The 14604-nt window shown below is 36.8% G+C and overlaps 1 protein-coding gene across 2 annotated transcripts in view; it reads left to right on the forward strand.

Moving 5' to 3' along the window:
* CNTNAP5 (contactin associated protein family member 5) overlaps window positions 1-14604 on the forward strand; it is an 855278-nt gene that overhangs the window by 197802 nt on the left and 642872 nt on the right. For both annotated transcript variants that reach the window (XM_028101360.1, XM_028101361.1), the window contains exon 3: window positions 5663-5856. In XM_028101360.1, the coding sequence (XP_027957161.1) occupies window positions 5663-5856 (194 nt within the window). The remainder of the gene's footprint in view (window positions 1-5662; window positions 5857-14604) is intronic.

Here is a 14604-nt window from a genome sequence, read left to right on the forward strand (position 1 = left end):
GGAATAAGCATCATGGTATAAAGGGCTGAGGAGGGAGCTGCTGGGAGTCAGAAGATCTGTTTGTCTTGTCTTAGTTTAAACCTTGTTTAGAATTCTCCATGAGGATAATTTTTTTAAGATTTTATTCATTTATTTGACAGAGAGAGACACAGTGAGAGAGGGAACATAAGTAGGGGGAGTGGGAGAGGGAGAAGCAGGCTTCCCACCGAGCAGGGAGCCTGATGCGGGGCTCAGTCCCAGGACCCTGGGATCATGACCTGAGCCAAAGGAAGACGCTTAACGACTGAGCCACCCAGGTGCCCCATAAGGATAATTTCTAAGACTGAAGACACTTGTCCCCATTGAAACCTCAGGAAGGACGAGACATCAGAAGGACTGGGTTGGAGAACAGTCTCTCACCACCATAAACTGGTTGACCCTTTGAGGCTGCTTTATTCTCTCATAAATCGAAGTTAAAAATATATTGTTGATTGCTATGGGAATCGGGTGAGATATTCAAAGCAAAATGTGAAGTGTGAATCGTGTTTCTCATGAGAATGGCTATTTTGGAAAAGAGAAATGAGCAGGGGAAGGGTTTTCTGTCCATCCTCTTCAGAGGCGGTGTTGTCAAGTGGTTAAGTGTTTGGGCTCTGGGTCCTGGTTTTGTGGGTTCGAATCCCTTGTTCTGCCACTTACTAGTTGTGTGATCTTGGAAAAGCTGTCCAACCTTTCTGTCCTCAGTGTCACCACCTTTAAAATGGGCATAATAATAATATCTATCATATAGAGCTACTGTGATGGTGAATGAGTCAGTGTGTGCCAAGTACGCAGGGTGGTGCTGAGCAGTTAGCAAGGACCACCCATCAGCTAATAGTGTGTATGAATGAACACTCCAAGGGCGTGCAGGATGGGGGTGATGAGAAGGAGCAAAAGGGTTAACTGGGAGTGTAAGTAACTATTCAAGCAAGAGCTGACGTGGATATTTCTCAATTCACAATTTTTCAGATTTCCTTGGCAATTGTTAAGTTTGAATTTAACTACACATCTGTGTTTGGTGTGGGGATTTGGGGGACAAATGAGACAAGGGTGTCCATTTTTAGGGTCCAGAGGTAATTTCAGGTTGTTATTTTTTGTTACTGTTGTTGCTGATATCAAAAATAGCATGTAGGATTTAAGCTATTTTGGATGACTACATAGATAAATAAAACAACTCTTACCGGAAAAATATTAGAACTAAAATTGTAGAAGCTGTCTCATCCAGTTTTTCCCAAGCCACTCAGCATATCAAGAACAACTTTCTAAAAATCAGATTCCCAGGTTAGGCCCTTGAATGAGTTATCAAGGAGAAAGCCAAGAACGTGTACTGTCATCTTCACAAGCCCTCCAAGGTGTTTCTGATGATTGAGCCCCTTGAAGAATTTCTCATCCAGTCTAACCTCAGGAGCAGAACTATGTCTTGAACCAGGTCTCTTATGGCTTTCAGTCTGTAATTTCCTTTTCCCATCTTCTTCCCAAAAGTGACATAAGGCAAATGTAGTGTTCAGGACTTGGGATGTGCTAAGATATAGTGTGGAAATCATTCAGGACCCCATGTCTGAAAACTATTGGAAAATTCTAGATGATATTAAAATCTAAAGTGAAGTTAGTTTTCCTTTAAAATCTTCCCTTTAAGAGAATTTAAATTATCTTAAATTTAAATTGAAGGGATTATGGGAATTGCAGTTCATAATCATTGATACCTCAGCCACAATTACAGACAGTCCTGCCTTAGTTTACACCTTTGATTTGCCAAACACAGGTATCTGTGTGTATGTTACATCCCCAATTTAGAGAATAATTCAGAAACAGAAAGCTAGTGTGGGCATGGTGTGTGTTTAGAGTAGCTGCAAATAGTATCTTTAGGCTTCTCTCATCATTTTGAAAACACATTTATTGTTTGGTGCAAGGAACAAAATGTTTTCCATAGCAACCACGGCAACCCTGGATGCCTGGCCTATTAGCTGTAATGCAGGGAACATCTTCAACAGCAGGGAAATAATTCTTGGCAATTATCACCCAGATAGTATCCCTTTGTTGTAAGAGCTTAGTCTGAAGCTTCTGGGTTTTTTAAACCCAGAAAATTAAAAAATTTTTAAAATTAAAAAAAAAATTTAAACATTTTTAACTTAATGTGTTAATGCAGGTGAACAGCAACAATTCCATTTCAGTTAATTTCAGGGTGATTAATAAGCCAAGGATTTTACTGTGGGCAAAAGGAAGATGCGATTTTCTTTGGACAAATTTGAAGAAATCTTCTAGCATTAACTCTCCCTCTTTTGTTTTGTCTTGTTTTGTGGTTTGGTTTGGTTTTTGGTCAGTCTACTCTGATTTTATGCTTTGCGAGGTGACAGGGAGAGTTCCTTGTCATTTTGTTTTTTCTCTTCCATTCTTAACATAAATTCTTATCATATATGAGTATGAGAATAATTAGAATAAATGAAGAAAAAATCTTAAAGCATGACTAGGAAGTCTGGCTGTGGATTATTGAGGATAAAAGAGAAATAGTTAATGTTTGAGGGTTTTTATTTCAAAAATAGTGATGATCACATAAAAAGTCACAAGTTCTCACCAGCTGTCCAATTGCTGTACATATTCTTTATGCAATAAATCAAATAAATATGAATAATGTGAGTCTCCATTTATATAAGAAAGACATGCTGATAATAGAAAATATGTTACAGGCCAAAAGCATAAAAGGATGAAATCACTCATATTTTTATCGCTCAGAAGAAATCACCATACAAATTTCTCTTCTATCATGTTTTAACACTGTTGAGATCAAAGTTTATACAACCTTGCTTTTTTTCACTTAAGAAGAAAGAAGGCTCGGGGCGCCTGGGTGGCTCAGTTGGTTAAGCGACTGCCTTCGGCTCAGGTCATGATCCTGGAGTCCCGTGATCGAGTCCTGCATTGGGCTCCCTGCTTGGCAGGGAGTCTGCTTCTCCCTCTGACCCTCCCCCCTCTCATGTGCTCTCTCTCTCTCTCTCATTCTTTCTCTCAAATAAATAAATAAAATCTTTAAAAAAAAAAAGAAGAAAGAAGGTTCATGAAATGGGCAGGAGGAGAAATTGAATGGAAATAAAGAGTAGGCTCAGAGTCATTTTGGACTTTTTAATTTTTTTTTTAATGTAAAAGCTCTTCTTAAGCCTCCCTGTCAGTTGTGAGAAGTTGAGAGAAGGTAGTCCAGACTGGGAATTGTGGACAGGTTAGTGAAGAAAGAGCTGGTTGATAAAAATGTCCGGAAGGATCTGGCATGTCAGAATCTCTGCTCAAATGCCTCCTCCCAGTGCCTTTCCTCTTTATTGATTTTATGGGTTTTTAGAAACCTTTTTTTTTTTTCCTGCTACATAATATTCTCAAAGAGCTATGCTTGAATCCCAAGTGTTAGGTGTTCTAAACTTGCTGGATCGCATTCTCCTGAACTATATAATGGCAATTGTGCTATTTATTTCACAAGATATTATGTATGTTTTAAAGTAGGCTGAACTGCAGTATCAAAAAAATTCTAATGTTCAATGTCTTTTTTTTAAAGATTTTATTTATTTATTTGAGAGAGAGAATGAGAGATAGAGAGCATGAGAGGGAAGAGGGTCAGAGGGAGAAGCAGGCTCCCTGCTGAGCAGGGAGTCCGATGTGGGACTCGATCCTGGGACTCCAGGATCATGACCTGAGCCGAAGGCAGTCGCTTAACCAACTGAGCCACCCAGGCACCCTCTAATGTTCAATGTCTTAAACAACATAGATGTTTAGTTCTTGTTGATATTATTATTTGGGTCAGGCATTCAAGTAGACAGATGCTTTTCTTCATGTGATGATATGGGATTCCAGGATGTTTCCATGTTGTTGTTTTGCCATCAACTAGAGCCTTGGTGCCAACTGCATCCATCAGTGATAGAAGGGGAAACAAGTGGGGAAGAGACCAGTTGGCTTGGAAGTGGCATGTCTTCTTCCTAGTCACATTTTGATTGGAGAGAACTTATTGCTGTGGCTATAAGTATAATAGGATGGAGAGAGAAATGAAATGAAATTTCACATCTACCACAGAAGAAGAAAAATGGATATTAAGGAAATCAGCCATATCTGCCACTGTATCCACATCTTGTGAAACACTTAATAAAATACATTTCACAATAGATGCTGAGCATGTTCCTTCTCTTCCTGTCCATGAATTTCAGTCTTCTCAGGAATGTGAAAAAAAAAATCAAACAAAAACTTAACAGCAGTAGCTATTAGGAGAGAATCAACACACAACTTGTAGTATGTGCCTATGACTAAAGTAGGGTCCACCTCACATCCTCCATGTCTTGTGTCTACATGTCCACTTCCATTGATGATAGGCTTTCTGCACTGGGGAGCCAGGACTCAGAAAAGTTCTCGATTACCAAGGAGAAGTCCCATTGACTCCTTCTGAGATAGTGAGAAAGTAGACCGGGACATTACTAAAATGATTTTCAATGACATAGCTTGAAATCAAAAGGGATTATTGATTAAGTCCTCTAAATTGAAAATTTAATTAACTCCCCAACTTGATACCCTGAGCAAGGTGCTTCACAAAGGTGTTGTTTCTCTCTCATCCCCACCCATGGCATACACATTCTGCCTTTCCAGGATTCCACTCAGTATTTGGAAGATTTATGAACTCTTGGGTCACTAAAAATGATTATTGACTCCGTTATTCCTATGTGAAATGAATACAGAAGACTGAAGCCACATGTCTTCCAACTGAGCAAGAGCTAATATTGATCTTCTGCAAAGTTCCAGGGTATCAAATAATGAACTTCTAGGGCCCAAAAGTTTTTGTCCCCTGTAAGAATATTTTTGTGTGTCAAGTATACTGAATCCCACGTAGATCCAGAAACGTGGTACACTGTCTCATGTCCCTCTGAGATTTTATGTATGCTGTTCCCATGTCCCTGTCTGATCTCTCCAACGTTTTCTCTCTTTAACCTTGTTTGCCTGCAACATTGTCATACCTGCTTCTTCAGCTCTACTGTCTCATCATCACTGTCTCAAGGCTTTTCTGATCACTTACTGAGACATTATGTCCTCTGTTTTCCTGTCACATCTTGTGTTTGCCTTTCATAAACCTTCCCATCACATCACATTGAACATTTTTATTTGCATGTTTTTCTTTCTTCAGTACCCAGAATGCTCCAGGTGCTCCGTGAACATCGGTCGAATGGATGAGACAGAGTCAAAGATATAGTCAATGATCTTTGATCTTTGTATCCACAGCAAAAATGTCTGGGCCATGGTAGAGGGAGGGATGAAAGAGTAGAGAAAAGAAGGAAGGAAGGAGATCTCAGTCAGGCAGAAGATAGAAAGCATGTTACAAGATTAAGGCTGTAAGAAGATAAAAATAAAGAAATAGTACCGGTTGTACTAGGAATCCAGAAAATGGGAACGAATGCCCAAGGAAAGACAGGAGGAGTTACAGAAGGAACAGCGTGGGTTCAAGATGAATCTTGAACCATAAAGGAGAATAGGATGGAAGAGGAGAATGGAAATCAAGCCACGCAAGGACGAGCAGGGCACAGTGGGGGGTAAAGACATCTTAGCAGCACACCATTTCACTTCTCTTTGAGAGCTGAGCATTGCAGCCATGTGGGATGTTACTACTGCTCTCTCTCTGATCTTCTTCCAGGAACTGGTGGTTGGTCTCCAGCAGATTCCAATGCTCAACAGTGGCTCCAGATGGACCTGGGAAACAGGGTAGAGATTACAGCAGTAGCCACGCAGGGAAGATACGGAAGCTCTGACTGGGTGACGAGTTACAGCCTGATGTTCAGTGACACAGGACGCAACTGGAAACAGTATAAGCAAGAAGACAGCATCTGGGTAGGACATCTTTTCTCTTCCAATGAATGAATCTGAGATGTAATAATGGTAACCAGTGAGCATTTCTATCATTTTCCTCTACCCAGATTCTTGGTAGCTTAATAACTGTGGAGTGTCCATTCAGAAATAATTAGATGGTATATGAGTCCTATCTCCAGCATGGCTCCAGTTCCAAGGGAAATTAGGATGCCTGTTGCAAAAAAGTTTCATGTTTTCCTCCTCTTCTGGTAACTTAAGTAATTCACTGACCGGGTCTCAATTCTTCATCTATAAAAACAGAAGGATACTGCAAGAGTCTGATTGTTAATGAGAATGTATTGATTTATTGGGTATGTATTTATTTACTCACTTGTTCATTATGTACCAGGTACTTCGCACACCTCCTAATGACCCAGTGAGCTCAGTTATATAATCTGACCAAAACTGAACAATCCGTAAAAATCTCAGCATGAGAATCTGTAGTCTGGTCTGACTTTAAAGACACTGTGCTCAATAGCCTCTATTCAAGATTTGAAAACAATTAAAAGGTTTAAAAAGACAAGACAAATATAAAATGTAGAATCATTCTGACATTAGAAACAATCTTCGCCTAGGAAGTGAAGGACAGTGTGCTCCAAGCTGTGAAAAAGAACTTTCCGCCCCCACCCCAAGGCCCAAACTCTTGAGCTCCGGCGTAGTGAAAGCTGTCCCCAGACTGAGGTTAGAAAGGGAGGCCAAGGCACAGAGCAAGAGGCACCTGGAGGAGGCACCAGAAACTCATGCACTAAATAAAATAATGCATTACTTTACATTGCTTACAATTTAAGGAAAAACATCTCCAAATATTTATTTTTCCCTAAATGTACATAAGATTGAAGATTTGGCAATTGATAGAGTAGTCTGTCCTTCTCATATTCTCCCTACTTGTTTTCCCCATTAAATTAATGCCACCTATGGTTTCAAATTGCTGTTGTCTATATTTTTCTGTGTTGGCCCCACCAGTTGGAAACAGATTTCTATTTTATGTTCATTGTTATTTGATAATCGCCATACTCATCAATATTGCTAATTGAAAATAATAGTAAACTGAGGATTGGGATTAGTTATGGCAGATTGAATCTTGAGAATACTATTATTATCATCTTTATTCTGGGTTGCCTATAATATTAGGTTGTAATATTTACAGAAAGCACGGGTTTTCTTCATTTTAAAAATTGGATTTTAAGGGGCATCTGGCTGACTCAGTCAGAACAGCATGCAACCCTTGATTTTAGGCTCGTGAGTTTGAGCCCCACATTGTGGGTAGAAATTACTCAAATAAATAAAACTTAATTTTTTTAAAAGGCTTTGTGGGGGACTATTCTATTTTTTCACTCAATTTTGAAGCCTCCATAAATTTTTACAGGTTTTTGTTTTCTTTTGTTTTGCTTTTAGTTTGAAATGAAAAATAAGCACACCTTCCATTTTGAAGAACAATTTTAAGGTTTTATGTTGACTTGAGAAGGACAAATAGATGTGGGATTATTTATTTTCTTTGACATTTTCAATCAGAACCAGTTGTTTTTCAGAAAGAATTGCAGTTTTGAATTATTTTGTCTAAATATTTTTATTGAGGTATAACTGATATGCAATAGTATATTCATTTCAGGTATACAACATATGATTCAACATTTGTCTACATTGCAAGATGGTTATCACAATAAGTCTAGTTGCCATCTGTCACCATACAATACAATTGTCCATATAATATCATTGTCTGTATTCTCCATGCTGTACATTACATCCCCCTGATTTTTTTATTTTATAATTGGAAGATTGTACTTCTTGATCTCTTTCACCCATTTTGTCCATACCCCAAATCCCTCCCTTCTGGCAACACCAATCTGTTCTCAATATCTAAGAGTCTAGATTTTGTTTCTTTTGTTTGTTTGCTTTGTTTTTTAGATTCCACATGGTAAGTGAAATCACGTGGTATTTGTCTTCCTCTCATTGACTTATATTACTTAGCATAATACCATCATGGGCCATCTTTATCCATTCATCCATTGATGTACACTTGGGTTGTTAGCATATCTTGGCTATTGTACATAATACTGCAGTGAACATAGGGGTGTGTTATTTTTCTGAATTAGCATTTTCATTTTTTTGATAGATATCCAGTAATGGAATTGCAGGATCATATGGTCATTCTATTTTTAATTTTTTTGAAGCATCTCCATGCTGTTTTCTATAGTGGCTGTGCCAGTTTGCATTCTCAGCAACAGTGCACGAGTGTTGCTTGTTCTCCACAGCCTTGCCAACACTTGTTATTTCTTGTCTTTTTGATAATAACCACTCTGACAAGTGTAAGTGATAGCTTATTGTGGTTTTGATTTGCATTTCCTTGATGATTAGTGATGTTGAGCATCTTTTCATGTACTTGTTGGTCATCTGTGTGTCTCCTTTGGAAAAATGTCCATTCAGATTTCCTGCCCATGTTTTAATCAATTTTTTTTATTGTTCTCATTGAGTTGTATGAGTTCTCTCTATATTTTGGGTATTAGCCTGTTATCAGATATATGATTTCCAAATATCTTCTCCCATTCAGTAGGCTGACTTTTGGTTTTGTTAATGGTTTCCTTTGCTGTGCAGAAGCTTTTTAGTTTAATGCCCTATTTGTTTATTTTACTTTTGTTGCCCTTGCCTTTAGAGTCAGTTCCAAATATACGTACACACACACACACACACACACACACACACACACACACACACACAACTGATGTGAAAGAGCTTACAATTCATATTTTCTTCTAGGATTTTTATGGATTTGGGTCTCACATTCAAGCCTTAAATCTATTTTAAATTAATTTGTGTGTATTTTATAAGATATTTGTCCAGTTTCATTCTTTTGCATGTAGCTCTCCAGTTCTCCCAGCACCATTTGTTGAAGACACAGTCTTTTCTCCATCATATATTTTGCCTAATTTTTCATAAATTAGTTAACCATATATGCGTGGGGTTATCTCTGGGCTCTCTATTTTGTCCCATTGATCTTTGTGTCTGTTTTTATGCCAACATCATACCATATTTTGATTACTATAGTTTTGTAGTATGGTTTGAAATCAGGAAGCATGATGCCTCCAATTTTGCTCTTTCTCAAAATTGCTATTTGGGGTCTCTTGTGGTTCCACATATAATTTAGAATTCTTCTTTCTACTTCTATGAAAAATGCCATTGGAATTTTGATAGGAATTGCACTGAATCTATAGACTGTTTTGGGTATCTGGACATTTTAACATGATTAATTCTTCAAATCCATAAGCATGAAATATCTTTCCATTTCTTTCTGTCCTCAGTTTCTTTCATCAGGGTCTTATAGTTTTAAGTGTCTTCCACTTTAAGTCTTCCACTTCTTACATTAAATTTATTACTAGGTATTTTGTTCCTTCTGATGCAACTGTAAGTGGATATATTTTTTTTTCTTTCTGATACTTTGTTACCAGTTTGTAGAAGCACAACAAATTTTTGCACACAATTGTTATGCCTACTGTTTGCAATACTATGTTGAATGAAAATGGGGAGAGTGGACATCCTTAGGAGGAAAAGCTTTCAGCTTTACACTGTTGAAAATGATATTAGCTGTGGGTTTGTTATATATGACCTTTATTGGGTTGTAGTCCCTTCCCACTATACCTCTTTGTTGAGAGTTTTTATCATAAATGGATGTTGAATATCATCAAATGGTTTTTCTGCATCTATTGAGTTGATCATATGATTTCTAGCTTTCGCTTTTGTTAATGTGGTGGACCACATTGATTTGTAGATGTTGAATCTTGCATCTGTGTGATAAATCCCACTTGATAATGGTATATGATCCTTTTAATGCATTGTTACATTCAGTTTGCTAATATTTTGTTGAGGATTCTTGCATTTATGTTCATTGGGGATATTGGCCTGTAATTTTCTTTTTTGTGTTGTCTTTGTCCAGTTTTGGTATCAGGGTAATTAATGCTGGCCTCATAAAATGAGTTTGGAAGCATTCCCTGTTCTTTACTTTTTTGGAAGTTTGAAAATAGGTATTAAATCTTTGAATGTTTGGTAGAATTAACCAATGAAGCTATCTAGTCCTGGACTTTTGTTTGTTGGAAAATTTTTGATTGTTGATTCAATCTCCTTACTAGTAATTGATCTGTTCAGATTTTCCAGTTCTTCATGATTCAGCCTTGGATGAAACTAAGTTTCTAGGGATTTTACCATTTCTACTAGGTTGTCTGATCTGTTGGCATGTAATCGTTCATAGTAGTCTTTAACAATCCCTTTTATTTCTGTGGTATGAGTTGTAACTTCTCCTTCATTTCTGATTTTATTTGAGCCCTTTCTCTTCTTTTTGTGGTGAGTCTAGCTAAAGGTTTGTCAGTTTTGTTTGTCTTTTTAAATAACCAGTTCCTAGTTTCATTGATGTTTTCTATTGTTTGGGGGTTTTTCTTTGTTTGTTTGTTTTGTTTTGTTTTTATTTCACTTATTTCCACTCTGATATTTATTATTTCCCTCTTTCTACTAATTTTGAATTTTCTTTCTTCTTTTTTTTTTTTGAGTTCCTATAGGTGTCAAGGTAAATTATTTATGTGAGTTTTCTTTGTTTCTTGAGTTAGGCCTGTATTACTATGAACTTCAGTCTTGGAATCTCTGTTCCTGCATCCCATAGATTTTGGCATGTTATATTTCTGTTTTCATTTGTCTCTAGATTTTTTTCTCTTTTGATTTCCTGTATGATCCAGTAGTAGTTCACTAACAAGTTGTTTAATTTCCATTCATTTGTAGTTTTTCTAGTTTTCTTCTTGTAATTGAATTTTTTTAGGATTTTTAGTATTTATTTATTTATTTATTTATTTATTTATTTATTTATTTGAGAGAGAGAGAGAGAGCTTATGAGTGGGGCGTGGGGAGAGGAGCAGAGGGAGAGGACACCAAACAGACTCTGTGCTGAGCATGGAGACTGACTCAAGGCTCAATCCCATGACCCGACGATTATGACCTGAGCTGAAATCAAGAGTCGGATGCTTAACCAACTGAGCCACCCAGGTGCCCCTTGTAATTGAGTTCTAGTTTCATACCGTTGTTGTCAGGTAAGATGTTTGATATGATTTCAGTTTTCTTGAATTTACTGAGATTTGTTTTGAGGCTTAACATGTGAGATACCCTAGAGAATGTTCCATGTGCTTTTTATAAGAATGTGTATCCTGCTGCTTTTGAATGGAATATTCTATCTATACCTGTTAAGTTCTTCTCGTGTAATGTGCCATTTAAGGCTGATGTTTCCTTATTGATTTTCTGTCTGAATAATCTATCTATTGATGTAACTGAGGGTTAGATTCCCCTACTATTATTATATTGCTGTCAATTTCTACCTTTAAGTCTATTAATATTTGCTTTGTATATTGGGTGCTCCTATGCATGGTGCATAGAATTTTATGTTATATCTTCTTCTTTTGATTCTTTTACCATTATGTTCTGCCCCTTTCTCTTTTAGCACAGTCTTTGTTTTAAAGTCTATTTTGTCTGAGCATAGCTACACCAGCTTTATTTTGTTTTCCATTTATATGTAATCTTTTTTCATCCCTTAACTTTCAGTCATTATTGCTTTATCTCTGAAGTGTCTTGTAGACAGCATATAGAGGCATGAGGCTCACATGAGACTGACCCAAGCTCATACTGGTGGTACGAGAATACAAAACTTCTTTCTATTTCTCCTTTATCGCACCTGATTATTTTTAAGTTTCACAAAATTGATTTACTTTTTTTACCTTAAATGTAAACTTTATTGTAAAAGTAATGTTAAGCCCTATTGTTTTATTCACACGTCGCTAAAGTATGAGTGAGAACATAGCCATAATATCGCACTGTGTTTCTATAGTGTATGGATGGAATTCAAACTCTGAAGCAGCATGCCCATCAAAGAGAGGCTCAGTATTTTGCCAAATGTACATATGTAAAATATGACTTGTGCTTAATATTCATTATTATTTCCACAAGATTATACTGCTGGATGAATAGATTACATTGAGAAGTTTTATTTACTCATTTTAAATTTAAAATTAAAAGTAAGATTATAGATTTACCAGAATTAAGCCTGATAAACAAGATGAGAGCAATGGCCAAACAAGAGATTTTTATAAAACTCTCTAAATTTTTCTATTTAACTTTTCATAAAAAGCCAATACCTAAAAACATCAATATCAAGTACTGAATTAAGGATGATGTATCATGGAAGTAGAGAATCTCTCGAATGAGACTTTCACATGGTCTTTTGAAGATCTTCAATTTTCAGATGATATGGAGTTTACAAATTCAGATGACATTGCGTTAGCAAACAATACAACTGAGGGCATGCCATGGATGGGATATCAATTTACCAGTACTCAAGAGATTTATTTTATTTTACAAAGTTCATTCAGAATAAGAATCCTGAAAATATATCTATCTATACAATGTACAATATCAAATATTCATGCCCTAAAAATCAATTTGAAGAATTTCTGATCTGGTACTGAATGTAATGTTCATGAATGAGGCTGCCAAGCAGCCGCTTAGAGATGAATCATGATTTATGAACAAGCCAGAGTTCCCCACTTCACTAAATAATCAGGTGTGAAGTTCTCGGGGACAAACTTAGTGATAATTTTAGTATCTTAGCAGATTTAAAATCTCTTCCTGGTTGGCTTGTAGACATGCCAAGAAAATACAAATATTAAGATTCTAACTCTGAACAGCAACATTAGCCCTATGTTCAGTAAAGTAGATAAATGTATTTGGAACAAAGGGACTTCTAATTAAATCCACACAGACCAAAGTCCCATTACCACTTATCTGGAAAGATAGGCTCATAGAAACACTTACTGTCTCAAATCTATGCCTGGATTACTACTTCAGTTCTGAGTCCCTCCTATATGGACCACTGGGGGAGACAAGAAGCTTAACATAGTCCACCTATGTTTCCCACATACAGCATGCACGTGTTCTAAAAACACATTGCCCTCTATGTGCATTGACATGTTCCTTTATTTTCTGATATTTGTCACTCTGAAATTTCAAAGACAGCCACTTGTGCCTGTGTTTTAGTATATGGTATCCTATTTTTAAATCACATTATCCACATTGCTCATGTATGTGTACAAGTCAGTTAGGATCCTTTCCTCTTCTCACCTAAGATAGAATGTCTCCATCTTTTGATCTATTATAAAATTTCAGGAAAATTTTCACTTGTCTTTTTCTTGAGGTCTTTTGCTTTTCCCCCCACATTTCTGGGTAAATCAACTGTGCCAGGTGCATTAGCTATAGATGCAAAAGCCTTATATGATGATTCAATAATATATGTTTCATTTTCAATATCCTTTCTGATGGCAAGTTTCATACCCATTCCAGCTACAGCAGCATATCAGGGTAATGTTTTTAGTTAATGGACTCACAAGTATTTAATAAGTTCTTATTAGGACAGGGTAAGAAGCAAGTGCAAGAATCCTCAACCCATAATTTAGGCCCTGCCAGTACATGCTAAATATGCATTTCACTCATCTCAAAGTTAATTTCCATTGTCATAGCTCCGAGATTCCACCACCCTTACCAGATTTCTTGGATGTAAAATATGATATATGTCACAATTCTCTTACCCATTTGTATCCATGAACTTCACCACCAGAAACCTACAGTGTACAAAAGACAAAGCCGAAGTCCCCAAACTCATCTTACACCTGATCTCCAGTCGCCCATCTCAACCGTGTTTAGTTTATAAATAAAATTCTTTTTACTGAGGCATATTGGATAAAATATTTGCCTTTTCTGACTACTTTTACACATATATGAAAGTGTTCATAAAACCTCTTTCTGTAATTCAACTCTAAGTCCCTCCTTCTTAGAGATTTTAATGTTACCTAGAAATTTCAGTAACTTTTAAACCTCTCCTACTGCATTTTATTTGATGATGACAGAAAATAAGAACTAGAACCAATCTATAAGAATCCCAGATTTTTCAAATTTCTCTTCTAATCATTTGCTCTTTCCTCCCTAAGTTTAATCCTATTATCGATGTTAAAGCTCTATTCATCTTTGTAGAAAAACTTACTCTACTCATCTTTTCCAGAGATAATCTAATGAGCCCCTCTCAGGTATTGGTTTTAAACAAGTATCTGTTGTTGGTGGATTTGTATTGACCATGAAGATTCAGTATTGACCATGAAGATATTAGTGGTCTGTTTTACCTACAGGTTTGCTCACTTCTTCCTAGTCTCCATTTAATTAGTCATTCACAATCAGCCTCTGCTGAATACAGGTCATAGATTTTGAGATGGCTGCATTCTAATCAGTCTTCATGCCATAATATAGGAAGGTTCCCTCATGAAGGATGCAAGGACCACAGTGATATAGACCACTGGGGGAGACAAGAAGCTTAAAAAGTTGAGGTCATGACTAAAGCAAGGAACTTTGCAGTTCTGGCACCTACAAATGAAATAATATCAGTTCAGAATACATCCAAAGGGTTGTAGAGAATTGAGTTGATTCCTCTGGGGTCTATATTCCAGGAGGCCCAATGCAATGAAGGGGCTACTCTATCCAGCACTCAATATGAATAGGCACTTGGCTAAGATTACTGAAGATATTGTCTAATACCTTCTAAATAAGCTAAATGAATTGTTTCTATCTTAAGGGGGAAAGTTGAGGTTTAGAAGGGCCAAGGAACTTGGTCCGTATCACAGAAGTAGTAAAGTGATGGACCAAGATGCAAACCCAACTCTG

The sequence above is a fragment of the Eumetopias jubatus genome, unplaced genomic scaffold (genome assembly GCF_037043125.1).
Source record: "Eumetopias jubatus isolate StellerSeaLion01/CBP00866 unplaced genomic scaffold, mEumJub1_p1.0 scaffold_3, whole genome shotgun sequence".
Lineage (NCBI taxonomy): Eukaryota > Metazoa > Chordata > Mammalia > Carnivora > Otariidae > Eumetopias > Eumetopias jubatus.